A 24,684-nucleotide genomic window follows, 5' to 3' on the forward strand; every position below is an offset into this window, starting at 1 on the left:
GTCTTCTAACCTTGGAGAGTGCTATGAAGCAAAAAAAGCCCACTTGTTTCTAGACAGACAGCCATTTTTCTCAGACTATTGGAAGATTCATGCATGCCTTTGCCATTAGTTTTGTGTTGCTTCGTTTTAAAGTAGGTTTTTTATTATACCTTTGCCAGCCTCTAAGTATGTGCTTTCTTCTGTTAATTTGCATCTTGGTTCACATGCCACCCTTTACATATTATTTAATTTTTGAGAGAGGGTATTGGTATTTGCTGGTCTTGAACTCCTGGCCTGATGGGATCTTCCTACTTTAGCTTCCTGGGCCATACATTATTTTAAATCCTCTGTATTACATCTTGATCTGGCGAGTCTCATTTCCTTTCCATTACTTTTCTTCTTCAAAAAACCCATTTTGTTTACATTTGCTTGGATTTGAGTTTTCAAAATGACTTAATCTTTTTGTTGTTGTTGTTTGTTTTGTTTCTTTGAACACACCCTTGCTCTGTAGCCCAGATTGGTCTCAAACTCACCTACATTAGCCTCCCAGGATGTGCCCACTATGTCTGACTTTTTGCTTTTCTTGAGACAGGGCCTTACTCTGTAGTATCGAGGCTGGCCTTGAACTGATACACAGCTTGGAGTGTGGCCTGGCTGCATCCCCCAGGCTGGCCTTACATTCATGATCCCTCTGCCTTAGCTCCCAAATGCTTTTTTCTTAAGAGAGGTCAATTGAAAGAGGTGAAAAGATTGTCCTAGAGTCTTAGACTATGATTGCCTTGGAGCACCTGGAAGACTTCCTGCTGCAAAGTCCAAGGGCCTTGTTATCACTTAAAAATTCGACTGGGTACCTCTCCCCACACAGCAAAAGCCGCTCTGCTGTACCTGGTTGCTGACTGGCTTGTACTTGAGCCCTGGCTTGTTCAAGATGAGTTCCAGCTGCCTGCGGTTAAAATTAGATACCCCGAGGGATTTCACCAAGCCAGCATCTTTGCAAGCTTCCAGTGCCTGTAGAGTAAATACCAACAGTCAACAAAGAGGCTCTCAGGAAGCAAGAATGAATGTGTACAGGACGCACCCACCACCCCCAAAGAGATGCATATTATAAAAACCCAAACAAAAAGAAAATACATTTTGATACATTCTAGTATATGCACATGCTAGTAAAATAATTTACCCTATACATTTCTAAACCCCATCAGTGGAGTGCCAATACGTGTTTAACACCCAGCTGTCCAGGATAGGGGAAACAACCACAACCCAGTTTATAGCACTTGTCAATTCCTGTGGTGTCACTTTATCACCAGGCTGTATTCAAGCTAGCTGAGTGATATCCCTGACCATGGAACTGGAAAGACATTTGCCAAGTCAGATTTTGCAAGCTGGTGTGAGCTGGTTTCAGCACTCCATTGAAAAGACAAACTCCCTCCCTCCCCAACATGCCAGTCCCTCCCAGAGCAATCTTGACATCATATTTTAGGGATCAACTTCAGCATTCCTTAATCGGCCCCACTGCTAGGGGCGCTGTGTAAATGCAGCAGTGTACAGTTTCTGTAACTATGTAACAATTCTAAACTTACTGCAACTCCTTCATCATCTTTTTAAACTCATGTTTCTAAGTTTACTTTTTGAGGGAGCTGGGGACATGACTCCCAGAAGACCCAACTCACTGCCCACTACGCATATCTCACAGCTCACAGCTGCTTGAAACTCCAGCTCTCTTCTGGCCTCCTCAGGCACCCATATATATATATATATATATATATATTATATATATATATATATATGGCATATGCTCATGCAGAATCCAAGAAAAGTCATTAAAAGTCATTCTTTGAAAATTTCATATACATATACATACATATATGATGATGTATAAAATGAAATATATATACATATATATGTATATATATAATTTCATGTATATATGTACCTCATCAGATCTACTCACTTTGTTCTTTGAGGCATTATAGATATAGTTTTGTTTTTTTTTAATTTCAGTGAGTGATTTTTACTAGGATTGTATTGAGTCTTTAGATGAGTTTGGAGAGAATTAACATGATAACATATAGAATATTAAGAGATGTGGTATATTTCTCCACTCATTTAGATCTTTGATTTCTTTTAGTTATGCACTAGAGTTTTTAAATGTTGAAAGCTTGTTCATGTTTTATCAAATTTCTATCTAAATATTTAACATTGCATTTTCAAAGATTCAATTTCTAATTGTGTGAGGCTATCGTATGGATTGCATGTAGTTGGTTTTATGTCCTTTTTGTCTCATGAATTATTTATATGTGTTTCTCTGTTCCTAAATATTTGATGTTTTCTCAGACATCTTTTTGTTCTTGGCTTCAGATTTCACTCCAGCTTAGTAAGACCACACAGCTTGCATAACTAGAATACTTAAAAGCACTGAGATATTTTGTGGATAAGAAAACAGATCTTTGTGTCACAGTTTCCACGGGGACTAGAAAAGTGGCACTCTGTTTGTGTGTGCGTTTTTTAAGACTTACTTGTACCAGCCTTCCCCCCACCCCACCCCCGGGGGTGGGGGGACACCAACCAGTTCCCTAATCAGGACATGGAGATTTAATATTAGTTACAAATGCTTGGCCTAGCTTAGGCTTATTTCTGGCTGGCTCTTTTAGCTGTTTCTCTTTATCTACCTATTATTGCCTGGGGGCCTTTTGCTTTTCTTTCTTTCTGCATATCTTACTTTTCACGGCTGGAGGCTGCCTGGCTTCTTGCCCCAGGCATGTCCCTCTTTTTCTTCCTTGTTCTAGTCTCCTCCTTCTTTCTTCTCACCTAAGCCTAGAGTTCTCCTCCTGCTTATTCTCTCTTCCTGGCAGCCCCACCTAGTCTTTCTCCTCCTGGATATTGGGCATTCAGCTTTTTATTAGACCAATCAGGTGTCTTAGGAAGGCAAGGTGAAGCAAAAGCAACACATCTTTTCATAATTAAACAAATGCAGCACAAACAAATGTAACACACCTTTACACAGTTAAAGTCATATTCCGCAGCATTAAACAAATGTGACACGTTTTGGCCCAGTTAACAATAATATTCCACAGCACTTACTCATTTTTGCTTGCATACACCTCTGAGCATTGCATGTGTGCAGTGCCCACAGAGGCTGGAAGAGAGACTCAGCTCTTCTAGAATTGGAGTTATAGACAGTGGTTAGGTGTCATATGGGTGCTGGGATACAAACCTGGGTCCTCAGCAAGAGGAACAAGTGCTCTTAACCACTGAGCCATCTCTCTAGTCCCTCTGCTGTATTTTGGTGGCATGTTCCGTGAATTTAAATTATGTCAAAAGGTTGATTGTACATGAATCTCATTAGTATTACAGATTTCATGTATAGTTATTATTTTAATTAGTAAGAGGATTTGGAATCTTTAATCATAAATATGGATTGCTCACTTTCTCTTTTCTGTTGTTTTAGTGTAGGCTCCATGACTAAACTTATTTTTAGAAGTTGAAATAGCCACCTAAATTTCTTTGGATTAAAGCTAACTTGATATATTTTTTTCTATAGTTGTTTTTTTTTCTATTGACATGCTTGTGTCTTTTTATTTAAAAATGTGTCTTATACATAAATACGCTATGTAATGGGATTTGACTATTTGTATTTTGGCACCTCTTCCTTGAGGTGCTTACACTATACATTGTCTACAATGATTGATCTCAATACACATAGTCTACAATTATTGATTTCACTACACATAGTCTACAATGATTGATATCACTACACATAGTCTACAATGGTTGATTTCACTACATATAGTCTACAATGATTAATTTCATCACTAAGATTTCCAAATGAGCATTTCTTTTCAATCTTTTTCATCTGTTTACTTCTTTTCCCGCCTTCTTTTCAAATGATTACTTTTTATTGTACCATTGAACAAAAATCTCTCTCCAGGTCAGCATTTTCCTGTAATCAGAATCTATGTTCAAGGTTACATTCTGTATAAAGTTGCATTCCGCTTATCAATTACTCACTAACTTTTAAGTCAGCCAATCACATAAAAAATGTGAGACTGGTGGGGTGGAGGTGCCACATGCCTTTAATCCCAGCACTTAGGAGGCAGAGGGTGGCGGATCTCTGTGAGTTTGAGACCAGCCTGGTCTACAAGAGCTAGTTCCAGGACAGCCTCCAAAGCTACTGAGAAACCCTGTCTCAAAAAGACCAAAAAAAAAAAAGTGAGACTGGACCACGTCCTTCAAATGAGGCCCAGGACCCTTTGAGCTGGGGATAAAGCTGGCATGATGGCTTGCTTGGTTTAGCACCAACACACCGCTCTGCAGATGAAAACTGTCTGCACTGCTGAAACGTCTCGGATTGTGTGGTCACTTCCTGGAGACCTCAGACCTACCCCAATGCAGGCATTGGCTTCCCTCTTTCTCTTTTGTTCACTGTGACCTGCTCAGTGTCTCTCTTTCTTCTAATATTGCCATTTTTATCTCCTTCCTCTTAGCTGGGAGTTTTAGTTTCACTCGTTATCTCTTTCTTTCATAATGAAGTGTTTTTTTTCCCACTCTTCTTCCTTCTGATTCTTAAATTCTATACTCTTTCTAATACTTGGCTGTTTCTAATATGTATTCTCATATGTCTTATTATGATTTTAAACATTTCCTTGTTAGTATTTTTGCTTGTTTGCTTAAGTGTTATTGATGTATCTGATATTTCTTTTTAATGTTTTTTTAATGCAAAGCTTCTGGGTTCTCTGTCCTGTTTATGTTGGGATATCTCACTGAGATAAGTTTTCTTCTGAAGCAAACATCTTGCTACTTTGGGTCATGAACTTGTTTTCTTTTCCAGACAGCCCCTTAAAAGGGGGTGCGAGGCCCCCAAGCTCACCACAGCAAAGTCAGTGTGTGGCCTTTTGGATACAGACCCCAGACAGCAAAACCCCTCCAGACATCTGTGTGGTTCAGACCCTCAACTCTCAACCCCAGGAGAAAATAGACAGAGACCCTTACTCATCCTCATTTTCTTGACAGGTGGAGGTGCGTGGGGTGCAGGCGGAGGTGGGTGGGGTGCAGGCGGAGGTAATTTGTGGTTTCAGGGTAAGACTTCTGCACTAACCCATCCCTAGACCAGCACAGTGCACCCCTTCCCTGGCTGCATCGACAAGAGTTTTCCTAGGTTCCTCTACTTCCCCATTTCCGTACTTCCGGGGAAAGAGCCAGTAGCTGGTCCAGAAATGGAACTGAAATCTTTAGCTTTACATAGGCTATTTTGAGTTCATTTCTTTTAGATTTCACTCTAATTTTTAAAACTCAAATTTTAACTAGTGAGTTATCACATTTATGTTTTAAACTGCTATTTTACTAGAACACATTCTCTGTATTTCTCCTTCCATTTCTGGAAATTACTGTTTTTAATAAGAAAAATTAAGAATTTTTCTCCACCAAGGGTGGCTGGCATCACTTAGTGGATAAAGGTGTTTGCTGCCAAGCCTGATAACCTGAGCACGATCTCCAGGACCCACATGGTCCCACAAGACATGCCTTGACCTCCATATGTGTGCAAGCATACACACAAATACACACACTACATACCACACACATCACACACACCACATACACCACCCCCCCCCACACACACACATACACACATCACCTACCGGTGGAGGTTTACATCTGTGTGTGGCTAGAAATTCTGTCACTTATTATCGAATGTAAAGGTGTTAGCTGTCAGGACTTGTGCAGTTGTTATAGAAGTCGCAAGTGAAAATGTAGGCCTTTTACAACAGACCCCCACATGAACTCACCTCCCATGTGGCACACAGATCTGACTTGTGGTATAACCATTGGCCATTTTCATCTCGAGGATACTCTTGCATTCCGGGCTGTAAGATGCAAAACATTTATTTATGTCTAAGGATTAATAATAGATAATTTAAGAAGTTGTCCGAGGGGCTGGAGAGATGGCTCAGTGGTTAAGAGCACTGGCTGCTCTTCCAGAGGTCCTGAGTTCAATTCCCAGCAACTATATGGTGGCTCACAACCATCTGTAATGAGATCTGGTGCCCTCTTCTGGCATACATGCAGGAAGAACATTGTATATATAATAAATAAGTAAATCTTTAAAAAAAGTTGTCAGCATACCAATATACTATGGCCGTGCAATCAGCTTCCCAATTTATATTTTCCTAAAAAATGTTGTATGTACATATAATATTGTTATAGCACATACAGCATATGTATATTTACATAAAATTATATGCCACATTATACATTATGATATATTATTATATTATTAATATTATATTATTATAATATTTAATTATTATAATTTAATTATATAATAATTAATATTATATTATTAATAATATATGACATATAATTATACAATCACAGAATATGATATTTTATAATTGTGGAAGTCCCTGTGAATGTCACACCAGGCAGAGAAATGACCCAGGGGAGATAAGAATGAAATGGTTCAGCCTGACTTAGTTAGCCATCGCTGAGTCTGACACCAATTGGTTTATTTTAGCTATACGTAATCCCAGAGCAATTTTGGAAAAAAAATTTCCTGATGACAATTAACTCAGCCCCAAGTTGCAATAAACTTTAGAAATGTTTACATTGAAACTCTTTACAAAGTACAACTCGTTACTTCCATAAAGATAGGTTCTGTTGACTCAGAAGCCATGCTCAGAATTTAGGGGGAAGGGTCTGGGATAGGCAAACCATAAATCCTGGGGATACAGGGGAAGCCCAGCTCCATGGACAGCAAAGGATCACCAGGTTGAGAACTACATCCTTTCCCGGTAGGAAGACAGGTAAACATCTCCTTCCCTTCAAGAGATGAGTCTGAATGTTTAACTTTTCCTGGATTCTTCAATGCCCTTTACTCAAAATTAATAAAATACAGTTAACACAGTCTCTCCTTTGCAGTACTTTCTGGGTAGTTTCATTTGTCCAATGCACTTGGCACATTAATTACTTCCCTTCTCTTGCCTGACGTGTGTTTTGAGATGGAAGAATTTCCCAGTCTTTGACAATAGCCATGCGTGCTACTGAGGAAAGAATGGTGGCTGAGACTGGGGACTTACAGTGTCGGTGTTCTGACAATCAACCCTATCTAAGTTCAAGGCAACAAAGTTCTTACTCTCTTAATAAACCCTAGTCAAGATGAAGAGTCAGGGGAAATTGTTCTATGTACAAGACCTGCCAATACCACACCAGTCAACACACTGACATGGAGGGGGGAAGATTTCATAAAGAGCTACCGACAGGCAGTGGCTGCTGAGGGAGGGAGGGAAAAGAGTGGTTTGTTTTTTGAGTGATGAGATCCCAATCCTAAGTGGTCATCCCAAAATTCATGCAAATAAGGGCAGTACTAATTGGATTGAGTTGGTTTCTCACACAGATACTCGAGCGAGCGAGCGAGCGCGCACGCACGCACGCACGCACACACACACACACACACACACACACACACACACACACGCGCGCGCGCACACACGCGCGCACACACGCGTGCGCGCGCGCGACTGACAAGGTCATGAAGGGACTCTGTTCTTTTTTAATCTTGTAATGACATTTTGTTGTTGTTATGGTTTAGAGACAGGGTTTCTCTGTGTAGTCTTGTTCGTTCTGAAACTTGCTCTATAGACCAGGCTGGTCTTGAACTCAAAGATCAGCCTGTCTCTGCCTCCCGAGTGCTAGGAATAAAGGTGTGTGCCACCTCTGCCAAGCTTAATTACATCATTTCTTTTTATGTTTATTTATTTATTTATTTATTTATTTATTTTTTATTGAGCTATACATTTCCCCATGCCCCTCCCCTCCTCTCCTCTCCCCTTTCACCCCCCTCCTCCCGCCCATCTCCTGTGCTCCCAATTTACTCAGAAGCTCTTGTCTTTTCCTCTTTCCTTTGCAGATCCATGTATGTCTCTCTTAGGGTCCTCTTTGTTACTAGGTGTAGGGGAAGCTTTGGCCATGCCTACTTAGGGGTGGAAAGATTTATCGTAACAACTAGGTTCTCTGGGGTTGTGGCCTTTAGGCTGGTTATCCTTTGCTCTATGTCTAATATCCATTTATGAGAGAGTGCATACCATATTTGTCTTTCTGGATCTGGGTTACCTTGCACAGGATAGTTTTTTCTAATTCTGTCCATTTGCTTGCAAATTTCAAGATGTCATTGTTTGAGTTTTTTTTTTTTTCCCACTGAGTAGTACTCCTTTGTATAAATGTATTTCACTTTCCTTATCCATTCTTCAGTTGAGGGGCATCGAGGTTGTTTCCAGGTTCTGGCTATCATGAATAATGATGCTATGAACATAGTTGAGCAAATGTCCTTGTGGTATGAGTGTGCATCTTTTGGGTATATGCCCCAAAGTGGTATTGCTGGGACTTGAGGTAGATTAATTCCCAATTTTCTGAGAAACCACCATACTAATTTCGAAAACTGCTGTTCAAGTTTGCACTCCCACCAGTAATGGAGTGTTACCCTTTCTCCACATCCTCTCCAGCATAAGCTGTCATCAGTGATTTTGATCTTGACCATTCTGACAGGTGTGAGATGGTCTCTCAGAGTAGTTTTGATTTGCATTTCCCTGATGGCTAAGGATGCTGAGCATGTCCTTAAGTGTATTTTAGCCATTTGAGATTCCTCTGTTGAAAGTTCTTTGTTTAGATCTGTGCCCCATTTCTTGATTGGATTATTTGGTCTTCTGATGTCTAGTTTCTTGAGTTCTTTGTATATTTTAAAGATCAGCCCTCTGTCAGATATGGAGTTGGTGAAGATCTTTTCTCATTCTATAGGGAGATGTTTTGTCTTGCTGACTGTGTCCTTTGCTTTATAGAAGCTTCTCAGTTTCAGGAGGTCCCATTTATTCATTGTTGTTCTCAGTGTCTGTGCTACTGGTGTTCTATTTAGGAAGTGGTCTCCTCTGCCTATGCGTTCAAATGTATTTCCCACTTTCTCTTCTATGAGGGTCCGTGTGGTTGGTATTATGTTGAGGTCTTTGATACAGTTGGACTTGTGTTTTGTGCATGGCAATAGGTATGGCTCTATTTGCATTCTTCTACATGTAGATCTCCAGTTCTGCTAGCACTATTTGCTGAAGATGCTTTCTTTTTTCCATTGTATAATTTTAGCTTCTTTGTAAAAAAAAAAAATCAGGTGTTCTCAGGTGTATGGATTGATATCAGGATCGTCAATAGATTCCATTGGTCCACTTGTCTGTTTTTATGCCAACACCAAGTTGTTTTCATTACTGTAGCTCTATAATAGAGTTTGAAGTCAGGGATGGTGTTGCCTTCAGAAGTTCGTTTATTGCACAGTTTGTTTTGGCTATCCTGAGTTTCTTTTTTTCATATGAAGTTGAGTATTGTTCTTTCGAGGTCTGTGAAGAATTGTGCTGGAATTTTGATGGGGGTTGCATTGAGTCTGCAACTTGGTTTTGGAAGATTGCCATTTTTACTATGTTAATCCTATCTATCCAAGAGAATGGGAGATTTTTCCATTTTCTGATGTCTTCTTTAATGTCTCTCATCAAAGATTTAAAATTCTCATCATACAGGTCTTTCACTTGTTTGGTTAGATATTTGATGTTATTTGTAGTTATTGTAAAGGGTGATATTTTTCTGAGATCCTTCTCATCCTGTTTATAATATGTATATAGAAGGGCTACTGTTTTTGTTTTTGTTTTTTTTTTTTTAGTTAATCTTACATCCTGCCACATTGCTGAAGGTGTTTATCAGTTGTAGGAGTTCCCTGGTAGAATCTTTGGGGTCACTTATGGATACTACCATATCATCAGCAAATAACAAAAGTTTACTTCTTTCTTTCCAATTTGTACCCCTGGATTTCCTTTTGTTGTCTTATTGCTCTAGCTAGAACTTCAAGTACTATATTGAATAGATATGGAGAGAGTGGACGGTCTTGCCTTGTTCCTGATTTCAGTGGACTTTTTTTTAGTTTCTCTCCATTTAGTTTGATGTTGACTGTTGGCTTGCTGTATATTGCCTTTATTATGCTTAGGTATGTTCCTTGTATCCCTATTCTCTCTAAGACCTTTATCATGAAGAGGTGTTGAATTTTATCAAAGGTTTTTTTCAGCATTTACTGAGATGATCATGTGGTTTTTTCCTCTCAATTTGTTTATAGGTGGATTACATTGACAGATTTTAGTATGTTGAACAATTTTTCTGATGTGTTCTTGGATTCAGTTTTATTAAGTATTTTTGCATCAATGTTCATGAGGGAAGATTGGTCTGTAATTTTCTTTCTTAATTGTGTCCTTGTTTGGGTGTGAGGGTAATTGTAACCTTGTAAAAAGAGTTTGACAATGTTCCTTTTATTTTTATTGTATGGAATAATTTGAGGAGTACTGGTATTAGCTCTTCTTTAAACTTCTGGTAGAATTCTGCACTAAAACCATCTGGCCCTGGACTTTTTTTGGTTGGGAGACATTTGATGACTGTTTCTATTTCCATAGAGGTCATAGGTTTATTTAAATTGTTTATCTGGTCTTGATTTAATTTTTAGAATGTGGTAATTATCCAGAAATTGTCCATTTCCTTTAAATTTTCCAATTTGTGAAGTACAGGTTTTAAAGTATGACCTCATAATTCTTTGGATTTCCTCGGTATCTGTTGTCATGCACCTTCTTTCATTTCTGGTTTTGTTAATTTGGGTATTCTCTTTCTTTTGGTTAGTTTGGATAAAGGTTTATCTGTCTTGTTGCTTTTCTCAGAGAACCAACTCTGTCTCATTGATGCTTTGTATTGTTTTTTTTGTTTTTATTTTATTGATTTCAGCCTTCAATTTGATTATTTCTATTCATTTACTCCTCCTGGGTGAATCTTCTTCTTCTTCTTCTTCTTCTTCTTCTTCTTCTTCTTCTTCTTCTTCTTCTTCTTCTTCTTCTTCTTCTTCTCTTCCTCCTCCTCTTCCTCCTCCTCCTCCTCTTCCTCCTCCTCCTCCTTCTCCTCCTCATCCTTCTTCTCTTTGTATCTGTTGAGGTTTGTTTTGTTACTGAGTATGTTATCAATTTCAGAGAAGGTTCCATGGGATGCTGTTAAGAGGGTATATTCTTTTGTGTTTGGTTGGAATGTTTTATAGATACCCATTTGAGTTGTTACATCTGTTATTTCCTTTATTTCTCTGTTAAGTTTCTGTCTGGCAGACCTGTCCAGTGGTGAGAGTGGGGTGTTAAGTCTCCCACTATTAATGTGTGGGGCTTTATTGTGATTTAAGCTTTAGTAATATTTCTTTTGCAAATAAGGGTGCCCTTGTATTTGGGCATAGATGTTCAGAACTGAGACTTCATTTTGATAGATTTTTCCTGTAACAAATATGAAATGACCTTCTTCATCTCTTTTGACTAATTTTAGTTTGAAGTCTTATTTGTTAGATAGTAGGATAGCTACACCAGATTGTTTCTTAGGTCCATATGATTGGAAAATCTTTTCCCAACACTTTACTCGGAGAAAATATCTGTCTTTGAAGTTGAGGTATGTTTCTTGTATGCATCAGGAGAATGGATTCTGTCTTTATATCCATTCTGTTAGCCTGTGTCTTTTATAGGCAAATTGAGTCCATTAATATTAAGGGATAATAATGACCAGTGATTGCTATTTCCTGTTAAGTTTGTTTTTGTTGGTGGTGGTATCAAGTGTGTTTCTCTTCTTAGAGATTTTCTGGTGTGGGGTTATCTATTACCTATGTTTTGGTAGGTGTAGCTAACTTCTTTGGGTTGGAATTTTCCTTCTAGTACTTTCTGTAGGGTTGGACATGTATTGTTTAAATCTGGTTTTAAATCTGGAATATCTTGTTTACTCTGTCTATGGTCATTGAAAGCTTTGCTGGATACAGTAGTCTGGGCTGGCATCTGTGGTCTCTTAGTGTCTACATAACACCTGCCCAAGATCTTCTGGCTTTCATTGTTTCCATTGAGAAGTCAAGTGATTCTGATAAGCCTGCCTGTATATGTTACTTGGCCTCTTCCATTTGCAACTCTTAATATTCTTTCTTTGTTATGCATGCTTAGTATTTTGATTATTATGTGGTGAGGGGACTTTTTCTTTGGTCCAGTCTATTTGGAGTTCTGTAAGCTTCTTGTATTTCCATAGGTATGTCCTTCTTTAGGTTGGGAGAGTTTTCTCCTATGATTTTGTTGAGTATATTTTCTGTGCCTTTGAGCTGGACTTCTCCCAGCTTCTGGGCCTATGCTTGGCCACTGATGCACTCTTTCTCCTTAATTACATTTTCAATTAAAATATTTTGTGTATGTGTATGTACCTATGCCATGGCATTTCTGTGAAGGGCAGAGCACAACGTGGGAATTGACTCTTCCCTTCTACCATGTGGGTGCAAGGGATGAAACTCAGGTCAGAAGGCCTGGCAGCAGGTGTATGCTGCCTCTGAGCCATCTCCATTAACCTGAGGCAACAAACTTCTGTCCACTTTTACCACTCAATCTCAGATATGGTCATAACTACACAAAACATTTGGAGAAGGGAACGAATCAACTTCACAATGCTCATTTTATTCTTCAATTTCTTCCTAAGTTTTTCCTTCTAGCATCTCACCTCTTTAAGGCATCCTATGGTTAAAACAAAACAAAACAAAACAACACTTTCTTCATTTTTGAGCCTTAAGACTCGGAAGAATTACCAGGAAAACTGTAGCTTTGTTGACCATTTTAGCAACCTTCTGTGGAGTCCTATAACAAAGATAAATGTAGGGCTGGAGAGATGGCTCAGAGGTTAAGAGCACTGACTGCTCTTCCAGAGATCCTGAGTTCAATTCTCAGCAACCACATGGTGGCTCACAACCATCCGTTATGAGATCTTGTGCCCTCTTCTGGTGTGCAGATATACATGGAAGCAGAATGTTGTATAGGACATCACTATTTGGCAGTGGGTGGTTCAGCTCTTCCCTCCTTCCTGTTCGGAGCTCTCAAGAATAATTGTGGAATGTAGAGAGACAGCACTAGCCTGAGATCATAAGGAACATTCTGGAATAGCCTGAACCCTGATCCTGTGTGGTCCTTCTTAAAACAGAGTGTCCTTTGAGGTTTTAGCTCAGCTTGGTAAATTGTCCCTGGGGAATAAAAAGAAGCCTTATGGGGTTTCCCAGGTCCAGCTGTGCCTATAACAGGAATATGCAAATGAGCCTGCCATGAATACTATGTTGCCACCGTCCTCTAAGGCCTATCTGTGAGCAATAAAATTGTTTCATTTAGTAAAAGTATTCTTTCCCTCCAGACTTGTACAAGTAATGGAAACTGTAGCTCAAGGTGCACTGGGTGTCACAGTAATGTAATAGGCCAGTGTCTGGTGTGTCTTGAACTTGCTCTACAGTTGGGTCTGAGGAATATCACAATTCTCTGACTGTAAGACCTTTGGCCACAGATGCCCTGCTCAGCAATGGTGTACCATCCAGTAAGAGGTAAACAGACCAGGGAGCATTTATCTGCCCTGCCTCCTGTCTGTGTCCTTTTGAGCCAAAGGCCAAGATGGAGGCCACTAAGCTGAGGTTTGATCTGTTGAGAAGAACAAGGAGGTTGCTGGACTCCGAGGTGGAAACACACATGTAAATGGAGTTCTTAATTGGTCAAAATAATAGAAACCCTGAGTCAGACATAAAGGAAAATGCTGAGAGATCAGAGAGAAGAAGGAGCAAGCAAAGCCACATTTACCTCATTAGCTTCCCAGCCAAAAAGAGAGCCAGTTCCTGTTTCTGCTTACATCCTCTCTCCACCCAGCCATCTCACTTCCTGTCTGTCTGCACAGACCTCCAGACCTCTATGGTTAGCTAGTGGCAAGCTCCGCCCTCCGATCTACAAAGAAGCTTTATTTGTCTCCAGGTGGCCTGGAGATGAGTCTTGGTGGTTGCAAGCCACTGGGCATAAGTGCTAGGAACCAAACTCAGGTCCCTTGCAAGAACAAGCACTCTTAACCACTGACCTATAGCTCTAATCCCCAATTCTGTTTCTTCATCCCTTTCTCAATTAAAATTTAAATCATTTGCTATTCAGCAACTGTGTACACTGAGTGTGAGCCCAAGTTACATTTTAAGTTTTAATTACTATGTCTAATATGCCATGAATCAGAAATACCTCTGATCTGAAAGCCCCTCGTCCAAGGACAGATAGTTCCTAAAATGCTGGAGGTTATTCTTATGGGAGATAACAAGCCATATGTTTTTCATTCCTCAAAACAAATTTGTTTGACCCATCTGCACTGATATGTTTGATCACATATGGACAGGAGGTTTGCAGGCTGGGGGTATCTCAGGATGTATGCTTTCCCCTGATTGGACCAGATGGGAAATGCAATGAATTATGGGTTTTCCTTCTTAAGCTGGTACAAACTGTGACTTGGGGGTATTCCCAGGAACCTGGGTAAGGACCTGGCCAGTGTCCATCACCTGGCCAGTACTTAAAGCTTCCTTCAGTTTTGACTTTAAACTGTGGTAGTAGTCTTATTCCAAACCGGTGGGATTAACAATGTGGATGTTAAATAAACACTGTGTTTATAGATGGAGAAAGTTCCAGAAAGTTCTATAATTGAACTAGAGGACTAAATAACATCTTGATACTCTGCCTTGCTTCTGGCTTCACAAATCTGCCCCCCTCCCTTTTTTTGGTTGTCTCCTGTTGGAGTGGCTGGGAAGCAAGAATTTTTTTCATTGTACATAATATTTTGCTCTGTGACGTGTAAAGACGTTTTTTATGGCCATGAGGTTATATGATAGATATGTCTAGATACAGGTTAAATAAAGTGTGAAACACAATGTTAGTTTGATGGAAAACTACTACAGCTGTTGGAGACAGAGGCAGGTGGATCTCTGTGAGTTTGAGTCTGGTCTACAAAGGGAGTTCTAGGACAGGCTCCAAAGCTGCAGAGAAATCCTGTCTTGAAAAAACAAAAACAATGTACAATAGAAACTGCACTGAATTAAGTGGCATGGACCATGTGGTGAGCACTGCTGCTTGACACAGTTCTGGCATTTCGGCATTGCTGGCCACAGTTCTTCAGCACATTACTTTAATTTTAATGATTCTCACTATGCGTTATGGGAGTTCCCTTATGCCTTTTCCTTCAGGAGATTTTGTGCAAGGTTTGAAGGATGAAAATGTATAAAATAGCAGCCTCTGTAAGGATTCAGGCATTATGCTGGCCTGCCCCCTGGCACCTGGCAGACTGCACTAGGGCAGTACCCTGGTCAGCCCTGGGCTCCAAGTCTGCATCCACCTGCAAAGAACCCTTTAAAAGGGAAACTCCGTCCACTTCTATCACTTCTTTTCTCTTTCCTACTGTTCTCTGAAGGGGCAGACAGGACTCCCCGCTCCTCCCTCTCTCCTCTCTCCCTCACTTAAGCTCTGTCTGCCTGGCTTGTTTGTCCCTGGCTAGTCATGGAATCTGTCCAGGTTACCCATGCGCTTTAGCCCTAACGTTGGCGCCTATGCACCTGACTCAGTAGGTTCTCCTGGCATTTACTCGCACGCATAACAGTCTGAGGTACACCAGGACCCTGTAACCTTCAACTCAGTCACTTTTCCAACTTGGGATTGCTGGATTCTTCCAACCATCACTGCCTGTCTAGTAAGCCCGCCCCTCCCTCTCCACCTTTGTCCACGCTCCCAAGAGTTAGGATCTGGACTATGGTCTCTGGACTTTTGGCTTATTTCAGAAAACCCCAGTTCTGGGTGACCGAGTGTCTTTCGGGCTCCAGGAGCCCTGGCTCCTGAGTTTTTATGTTCGACAGACCACAAAGATCAGCCTGTGCCTCTCACATCGGAGCGTCCTTTAGCCTCTAGGATAATGGAAATTATAGACTTTGGATCTCCTCTGCCTCACTTACAGAAACTGTGCCCCCCCTTCAGATATCAAACCACGTGGCTGCTTATTGGCCAGTGACCAGTGATCCATAATTCATTTACTTTTTTGCCTTTTACTTCTTTGTGTCTAATTTCTTCTTTCACTGGCTCTGTTGCATGTGGCTTGTTTGCATAATGGTGTGTCTTTCCAGGGCCCAGCAGGGCACCCCATTTCACCAAAATCCCTGCCTGTTCCATCTTCAGCGGGTCTGCGCTCTCCGCCTGTAACAAATCTGCTTTCTTGCCTTTCATCTCCCACAACACTGGCTTTCTTTCTTTTAATCTACCCAACTCCTGTTTAAAAAATACATAGGTGTGTTAATGTGATCCAGCTCTAACTTTGTATGTATGTAACTTTCAAATTCAACTGTGCATATGTTTACATGTAGGTACTGTTTAAGAAATGTAAGCTAGCTTTACTATTGTATGAGTGTCTCTTTCTAGGCTAAGAAAGCAATAAGTTTCAAATGTTTTTTAAAGTGGTGTGTATCCTTATATGAAGATAAAAATTGTATTTTCAGTCACTATGTACTTTTAAATGATTATAAAAATTTAAGGTTATAAAGATCTATTTCAGATTAACAAAATATTTACACCACCCAGTCCTTCCTGTAAGCTGTTTACAAGAATGACCTAACAAAGTAAAATTAAATCAGTTATAAACTACTGTGTGACCTTCACTATTGTCAGTTTTTAAGGTTAAGCTTCTATTACAAATGGGAGTTTTCCTCACTTCTTTGTCCTTCAAAGCATAAATCTAGCCTACTAAGTTAAAGCCAGTTACACTCAGGTTGGAGGACTCTGAGTAAAACATCCTTTCAGCTTGGATCCAGTTCTCCAGACAGATCCTGTACTAATGTCATTGTAGCCATACTAAGTACAGAAAAATTTTATAACAGGGATAAAGCCTTACCTAGCCACCTATGTGCTTAAGACAAGTAACTAAAGACAAATTTGTCTACTGAGATATATTAAACAGACAGATAGCCCTCAAATGCTCAGGATTTAAAGAATATGGCATCTAAAACGTCTTATTCAAAATGCTTTTCATAACAGAGAGACAGGCCAGCTGCTGGCATTACCCCATTTCCTCCAAAAGACTGTGGACACTGAAGAAACTATACCCACAAAGTGACAGTACTGGTCACTGAGCAAACCTCCTTTCACCTCAACTGCTGCAAAGGACTCAGAAAGACTCGCCTACCGTTGGCCTTATGCAACTTGGAGGAAGTCGATTCCGGACACAGGAGTCGACTTCCTCCAAGTTGCGTAAGGCCAACGGTAGGCAAGTCTTCCTATAGCTCCTAATCTTCTGGTGCCTTGCAGCCACTCTAACAGCAGAAGGCAGGCGCCATTAGAGACTCTGCCCTCAACAACTGTGGAGAACTCTGGGAGTGGCTGTCTATGTGGCCAGCTAGTAAGTCTCTGTCATTCTTTAAATCATCAATTCAGGTAAAATTTTATTCTTCTCAAGAACTCTGTTGTAGTTTGACAGCGGGTAGGTTTCAGTATAACTTCTTACCATTCCTTTGTTTAAAAAAGTGTTTTAAGGTATGAAGTTTATGTGAAAACATAAAAGCTTAAGATGAAAGGATCTGAAATGTTTTAAGGTATAATAAAGTAACTTAAGGTGTACAAATAAATACAAGTTACCAAATTTCTTTCTCTCTCATTATGCTGCTGTTCATTGTCTTAATATTAATAAAGTTTTAATAAGCTATTAATCCAACTCTGACAGAGTACAAAGCACCAAACTATACCACTATGTGACCATAACTGCAAGGTTAAGGTGCCTTTCACTGTCAAAAAAAAAAAAAAAAAAAAAAAAAAAAAAAAAAATCTGTTAGTTTTCCCGATAAAAGGAAGAGTGCTAATGCTTTCAACCAAAATCATTTCTGACATGAATACACTGCCGTTTCTACAATGCAAATTTCAGTATCCCTTCATTTAATGCCGTTTGTTAAGGCATCTAGACTCACTTACCTCAGTACTAAAAAATGGCCCAAATATTCCTTAGACAACAAGTCGCACTAGCCCCCAAATGGTACTCTAGGCCCTGAAATTTTGCGGGATTTATCTAACTTCTGTCAGCAAACCGGAAGACAGAAGGAGTCACCCTATGTCCCTCACTCTCCTGTTCTATCTCTGCTGCCCTGCATGGGACCGAACTAGACCCTCTGCATGTGGGTGACAATTATGTGACTTGATCTTTGCAGGGGGGGGAGGGTCCTGGAAGTGACACCAGGGCTATCTCAAGGGCATGAACTGGCCTTTTGGAGCCCATTTCCTTGCTCAGCCTTGATACAGGGGGAGGGGCTTGGTCCTGCCTCAACTTGATATACTTTGTTGACCCCCTGAGGAAGGAAGGCCTCAGCCCCTCTGAGGAGTGGATGGGGGATGGGAAAGGTGGGGGCAGGGGCGGGGGAGAAGGGGAGGGAGGTTGAACTGGGGTTGGTATGTAAATGAAAAATAATTTTTTAAAAACAAAAGAAGCTTGGGTCCAAACCTGTTAACATTCTTTGTTGGGTGTTTGTCAGGTAAGATCAGTATCTTCCCATCTACAGTAGCAAATATTGTAGCATTCTGTGTTACTAAAGAATAAGCAAGAATGAATAGAGCTCTAAGACATAGGCAGCCAGCCCAGCTTACCTTAAAGGCCATGGGTATTTCAATGATATAAAGGTCCACGTAATCCAGCTTGAGGCTCTGCAGAGTCCTTTCCAGGGCTGGGCGGACCCTCTCTGGGAGGTGGTCTGTAGCCCACAGCTGGAAAGAAAAACAAGGAGGATAGTGAAGTAATATCTACTTCCACATTCTCGTAGTAAATCCTGCTGGCATGAGTCATTTCATGTCCCAGAAGTGTGTTTGTAGCAGAGCATAGGGAGGTGTAAACACCACCACAACAATCCTCTGTCCTTGGTCTCACACCCCAGGGCAAGCCTGCCACTTCTTGCTAAGGCTTCACTCTGCACCCCAAGTGTTAGATAGTGGATGGGTGAGGTCTGCCAATGCAGAAAACACAGAATGGTAATCAGATAAATTACTAACATTTTATAACAGAAATTTTGCTTCGAGGCTTTTTGGCGGGAGGGTCTGGGAGAGGATTGACTTTTTAAACCCTATTTGTTACAGGAAATAAAATCGGAAAGTTAGAGTCCCCAATTTTATTCTTGTCTTGAAAGCACAGAAGAAAAAGAAAAAAACAAAAACAAAAACAAAAAACAAACAAACAAACAAAAACCAAACCAGACATTCTCCACACACCTGTAATATTAGCTACTTGGGAGGCTGTGACAGAAGGGTAGAAAGTTCAATGCCTACCTGGAATACAGAGCGAGTTCTAGGCCAGATTAGGCAACTTGGCAAGGCTTTGTCTTAGGCTAAAGTTTAAAGAAGGGTTGGTTGGTTGTGGGGAGGGTCAGGGAATGGACTGGTGAGGTAGTTCAGTCAGTATAGGGTTTGACATTACAAGTATGGGGACCTGAATTCATTTCCCTGGCCCCAGGTTAAAAAGCCAGTCTTGGTAGCATGTGCACAGACGCTACACAGCACTGGAGAGGCATCGCTAAGTAAATCTCTGTGGCTTGCTGGCAGCCAGCCTAACCTAATCAGTGGTCCCCAGGTCTCAAAAACAAGATGGGTGGTCTCAAAAAACATATTGAGGACTGACAGCCAAAATTGGCTTCTGGCCTAAACACACACACACACACACATACACACACACACACACACACACACACACACACACACACGCACGCACGCACGCACGCACGCACGCACGCACGCACGCAAGCACACGCACACGCACACACACACATATATATATATGCAAATTAAAGGATTTCAGAGAATAATTTGCCACTTCCTCCTCCCTTTCCCCCACTCCTTTTCCTCCTCCTCTTTTTTCTTGTATCGTGTTCCAGTGTTTGAGATCATATCTAGGTCCTTGTGCATGCTAGGCAGGGGCTCTCCCTACTGGGCTGTACCCTGCCCCCCCAACACACACACCTTATGCCATGTTCACTTATCTACACAGTAAGAAATGACTCACCTTTCCACAGTAGAAAATCTCTTCCCTCTTTACTTTCCCTTCTGCTATCTTTTCTCTGATGGCCTCACCAACTTCATGTTCATTGTGATAAAGATAGGCCCCATCAAAGTGCCGGTACCCCTGGTCAATGGCCATTTTCACTGCCATATAGGTCTCCCTGGGAACCTTATGAGATAAAGAGGGCAAGTGTGGGGAGAAGAGAAGTGAGTTTTGAGTTCGTGTTAAAAAGGACATCCCATGAAAAATTGTTTTATAGTCCACTCAACAGTTCCAAATCCCGTGCTGCCATGATCAGAAGATCATGGAGATAAAAGGAACCGTAGAGACTGCCTCCTTCAGACTCCATCGGTCCACCCCAGATTGCCTTTGGCATCGTAGCTTTGGAGCTATGATTTGCTTGCTACTGTTCAAACAGTGTGCAGAGTCTGAGGCCTGGATGGAAAATAACAGGTTCACATCTCAGCTCTGGGACTCGGCAGCCTAATCTGGGCGATGTGTTCTATCTCTTTATGTTGCTTTCCCATTGGTCAGAGGGCTTGAGCGGCATTATTTTGTAACATGAGGATTACATCAGAAAATGCACGTGGTACAACACATGTTCAGAGTTCCTGGCACACAGCTAAGTGTCCGGAACACTTTAGCTATTACTCTTTTCAAATTTTACTTGAATCTCCATGGCTGTGATGACGTACATCCCTCTCACCAACTTTCCCATTAGATGGACAAGTACTATTTGAGCATGCATTGTATGCCAGGCATTATCATGAGACTCTAGAGTTGAACAAGCAGTGGTCTTTTCTCACGGGCATCTCAGGCCAGTGAGAAAGGTTGCAGGGCCTTAGTCGTCACAGTCGTGATAAGGGGAGAATAAGGGGCTGTGTGCGAACAGAGAAGGAAGAGGTATCCTTTCATCTCCTATGAGTTGAGCCTTAAAAATGGGGTAGAGGGGGCTGGGAGATGGCTCAACTGGAAAATGGCATGCCATGCTAGCATGAGGGCCCGAGTTTAGATCTCCAGCAACTACAAAAAAGCCAAAGACCATCGGGTGAGTCTGTATCCACAATGCTGGGTTGAGGATAGATACAGTGCTGGCTTGAGACAGATGCTTAGATCCTTGGAGCTCAGTAGTGTGCCAGTGTAGCAGCTGGTGAGCCCTAGGTACAGCGGGAGACCCTGTCTCAAAAAATAAGGCAGAGAGCAGCTGGAAAAGACACCCAATGTCAACCCCTGGCCTCCGCACACAGTTAAACACATGCACAGTCACACACGTGTGCACATCCACTCATGTATATATATACATCCCAAGTTCAGTAGCACATAAATGAGCAGGTCCAAAGACAGGGCAGATGCAGGTAGAGAAACAAGACAGTCTGTTCCAAGGTGTTGAGATGGGAGAGTTACTATGAAACTCAGATCATATTCTTGTTTTGTTTTCGGTATATATATATATATATATATATATATATATATATATATATTTGTGTGTATACTCACCTGTGAATGTGGGTATGTGGGTATTGAAAGATTCAGGCTTTGATGCTGATCAGCTCTACCTCTTTAAGAGACAGACCCCACCCCCTGACAACAGTCAGGGCACGCACAGGGACGTGCCATCACCACATCACTCACCACGCATTTACAGCCTGCATGAGGACTCTGGGCATACATGGAACCTTAGTGCGCGTGTGCAGTCTTCCCTTTAAAAGTTCCAACTTCCCTGCTTCGCTCTCTCTCTGCTTCTTCGCTCTCTCTCTGTTCTTCTCCTCTCTCTCTCTCTCTCTCTCTCTCTCTCTCTCTCTCTCTCTCTCTCTGGCAACCGGCCATGGCAGTCAGCCATTAACTCTGTTTCTCTTCTCTCTTTGTCTCCCTACTCTGCTGGGCCTATAATAAACTGGTTAATATGTCTCATCTTGCACCTCCTCTTTTTCTTTCTATCTAATTTAAACAAAAACATAACAGATATGAAGATCAGGGATCAATTTCAGGTATATTCTGTGGTGCAATTGTGGAAGACAGAGGACAACCTGTGGGAGTCAGCTCTTTCCTTCCACCATGTTGGTCCGAGGGTTTGAACTCAGATCATCAGGCTTGACAGCAAGTACCTTTACTTACTGAGCCAAATTCCCTAGCCCCATAATCTTCTATTGTTTTTATTCATTTGTTTTGTTTTGTTTGGAGACAAGGTCTCTTATTGAATCTGGAGTTCTAGGTTTTGTCCAGACTAGCTCGACAATGAAGCATTGGGAATCTGCCTGTCATGCTCCAACAACACTGCAGTTAGAGGCACATGCTACCATGCCTGGCTGGGTGCCAGGGGTTCAAAATCAGGACCTCACATTTGTGCATCAGACACTTTACCCACCTGGCCATCTCCTCAGCCCTAGATGATGATTCGCATGCGGGGCAAGTGATAATGGCTGGTGGGCTGGACTGACAAGTCAGCGAGCTTATAAAGGCTTAGAGTGCAGGGTAAGGAACATGGGATTTGTGATTGGTAGGGAATGGAAGTGTGACGTGACCACACACGGGCTTCAGAAAGATGCCTATGTTGCTTCTCTGACAACCTCATTTTGTGTCTGTTGCCAGTCATCATTAAGTGACCAGTTTGGCTCTATCATGCTCACCATTTTAAGAGTCCACATTACCATTCAGGGAAGTGATGATGGCTCCAAACTTCAAGGAGGGAAGGATTATTCTATGCAGACCCGTTTCTGTGTTGTGACTGTATGGAGAAGTCCTTCCTGTGTTTTTAAATATTGGGCACAGTTATAGGACCAGTCTCTGTCGTTACTGCTTCTACAGTTGGTAAGGAGCCTATGTTTTCTCTTAGAGCTGAAATACCCACATAGCAACACAATTCTCTTCATAGTGGAAGCTTCTATAGATTTGTGCTTATATGTGAGCCTAGCCTGCAGCTTGTAGGCCACATCTGGACAAGGGTGAGGGTGACTATCAGTGCATCTCTATATAAACTCACAAACTTAGTTAAGATGTTGTGACTTTTAAAGCATGAACTCTGTTAATGATGACACCGGGTCACAATTCAAAAAGCTTGGATATGTCTACATGGTAGGTATTCATTAAATGTTTGGTCGACTAAACTAAAAATTCTTGAATAAAAATTAAAAGCAATTTATAAATCATAAACTCACAAGTCCCATGTCACTTCACTCTAGTTGTTAGTCTTCAGCTGACGTTCAAGGATAGAGAAAAACAAATCAATTTCTGCATTGGAAAACATGTTAAACCATGAACTGATAGAGTTTAACCTGTGGTTTAAAAATCCATTCAGGTAAATGGTAGTCATTGGATCTTGCTCTTATTATTTTATACACACACACATACACACACACACACACACAAACACACACACACACACACACACACACACACACACACACACACACATATGCGCGCGCGCGCGCACACACACAAGTATTTATGTACATACCGGTCTAGGATCTGAGTAGGTACCAAGTCCGATGACAGGAATACTGTTCCCATCACTAAGAGGTATTTGATGGTTTGTAGCACTGAGATTCATTGTGGAGAAGGGAGCTGAGGCTTCAAGTGTCTGGTAGTGATTCTGAACAGGACAGAGACACGTTATTTGAAAATAGAACCTAGGGGACATTGCATAAAAGAGCTGAGCACTAGGAGGAGGAGCTTGGCAAGGAAAGAAGATAAACAGATTTCTCAATATCGCTCCCCCTCCCCCAAGGTTTCTCTGGAGATTCTAAGCAGTGTTGTTTCTTTGAACTTCATCAGAGGCTTGAAACAGTAAACCTGTTCGTGGGTTATGCTTAGTGTTCTGAAAAGAAAATGTATCTGGTTTCTGCCAGGATTTATTGGCAAATTGTCTCCATGCCCCCCACCCCCTACCTCCCACCCCCTGTATATGATATAGGTCTCAGCTCAATTCCAGGATTGTCTTTTAGATGTCCGCTGGTTCCCACCAGATGGCCTGTCCTTGGTGGAGAATGTCTCCTAGTTTGTACATCAATAGACCTAGGCCCTGGGTGGGCCCACACCCATCCTGAGGGCTACTGAACCATGCCTGGGGACTAGTGGGCCATGCCAGATGGCTAGTGAGGACATGCAGTTTCAGCAGTGTCTCTATGATTAAAGGAAATATTTGATACCAGCTCTATACATGGTAACAGATGTCTTCTGCCAGTACCCCCACTTTTGGAGAGCTATTCAAGAGGATGCTTGAATAAACCATGGTCTCCAGTACTGACTGAGAGCCCTCCTGAGATGAAAAGATGTCTGTCTCGTCCTTAGTGCTGCTGGGTAGCTAGGACTTCCCTGATCCACACTCCCTGACTCAGGGTCGCACCCAGTGCTGTTTGGCTGGTTCCGATCGCAGCCCCAAAGACATCAGTCTGGAATAGATGGCCTCTGGAGCATGGGACTGATACAGGCCAGACCCTGGCAATCTATCTTAAAGTTGCTTCAATTATAAAGAAATTAGCTTTCATTGGGTGTGAGGTGCCAAGATCAGTTCTCTAGTCTCTACTGGTAAGGATACTAACTAATCCCATCATGAAATTCTAACCACTATGCCTTCATTGAACCTGATTACCTCCCCAAACACCATCTTCAAATATAGTAGTTCATTTATCTGAGAGATATTTTTCCAAGGCCCACAATAAATGCTTGAAAATGAACGTAGTGGGTATTGTTTCCTATACACAGTCACCCATTTTGAATTAGAGCATATATATAATATATATATATATATATATATATATATATATATATGTTCCCTCTCTCTCCTCTCCTGCTGTTCTCCCA

At 41.3% G+C, this 24,684-nt stretch overlaps 1 protein-coding gene across 2 annotated transcripts in view; it reads right to left on the minus strand.

Annotated features, from left to right (window-relative positions):
• Nucleotides 1–23,431, minus strand: part of Akr1d1 (aldo-keto reductase family 1 member D1) — a 32,614-nt gene extending 9,183 nt beyond the window's left edge. Inside the window, exons 1-5 of one of the 2 annotated variants that reach the window (XM_027391465.2) lie at nt 23,339–23,431; nt 19,888–20,052; nt 18,486–18,602; nt 5,763–5,840; nt 865–987 (exon numbers count right to left, since the gene is read on the minus strand). In XM_027391465.2, the coding sequence (XP_027247266.1) occupies nt 865–987; nt 5,763–5,840; nt 18,486–18,602; nt 19,888–20,052; nt 23,339–23,431 (576 nt within the window). The remainder of the gene's footprint in view (nt 1–864; nt 988–5,762; nt 5,841–18,485; nt 18,603–19,887; nt 20,053–23,338) is intronic. The other variant, XM_035451657.1, reaches the window with a different exon arrangement.
• Between the last annotated feature and the right edge of the window lie 1,253 nt (nt 23,432–24,684).

This window comes from Cricetulus griseus (assembly GCF_003668045.3).
Source record: "Cricetulus griseus strain 17A/GY chromosome 1 unlocalized genomic scaffold, alternate assembly CriGri-PICRH-1.0 chr1_0, whole genome shotgun sequence".
NCBI classification, from domain to species: Eukaryota; Metazoa; Chordata; class Mammalia; order Rodentia; family Cricetidae; genus Cricetulus; species Cricetulus griseus.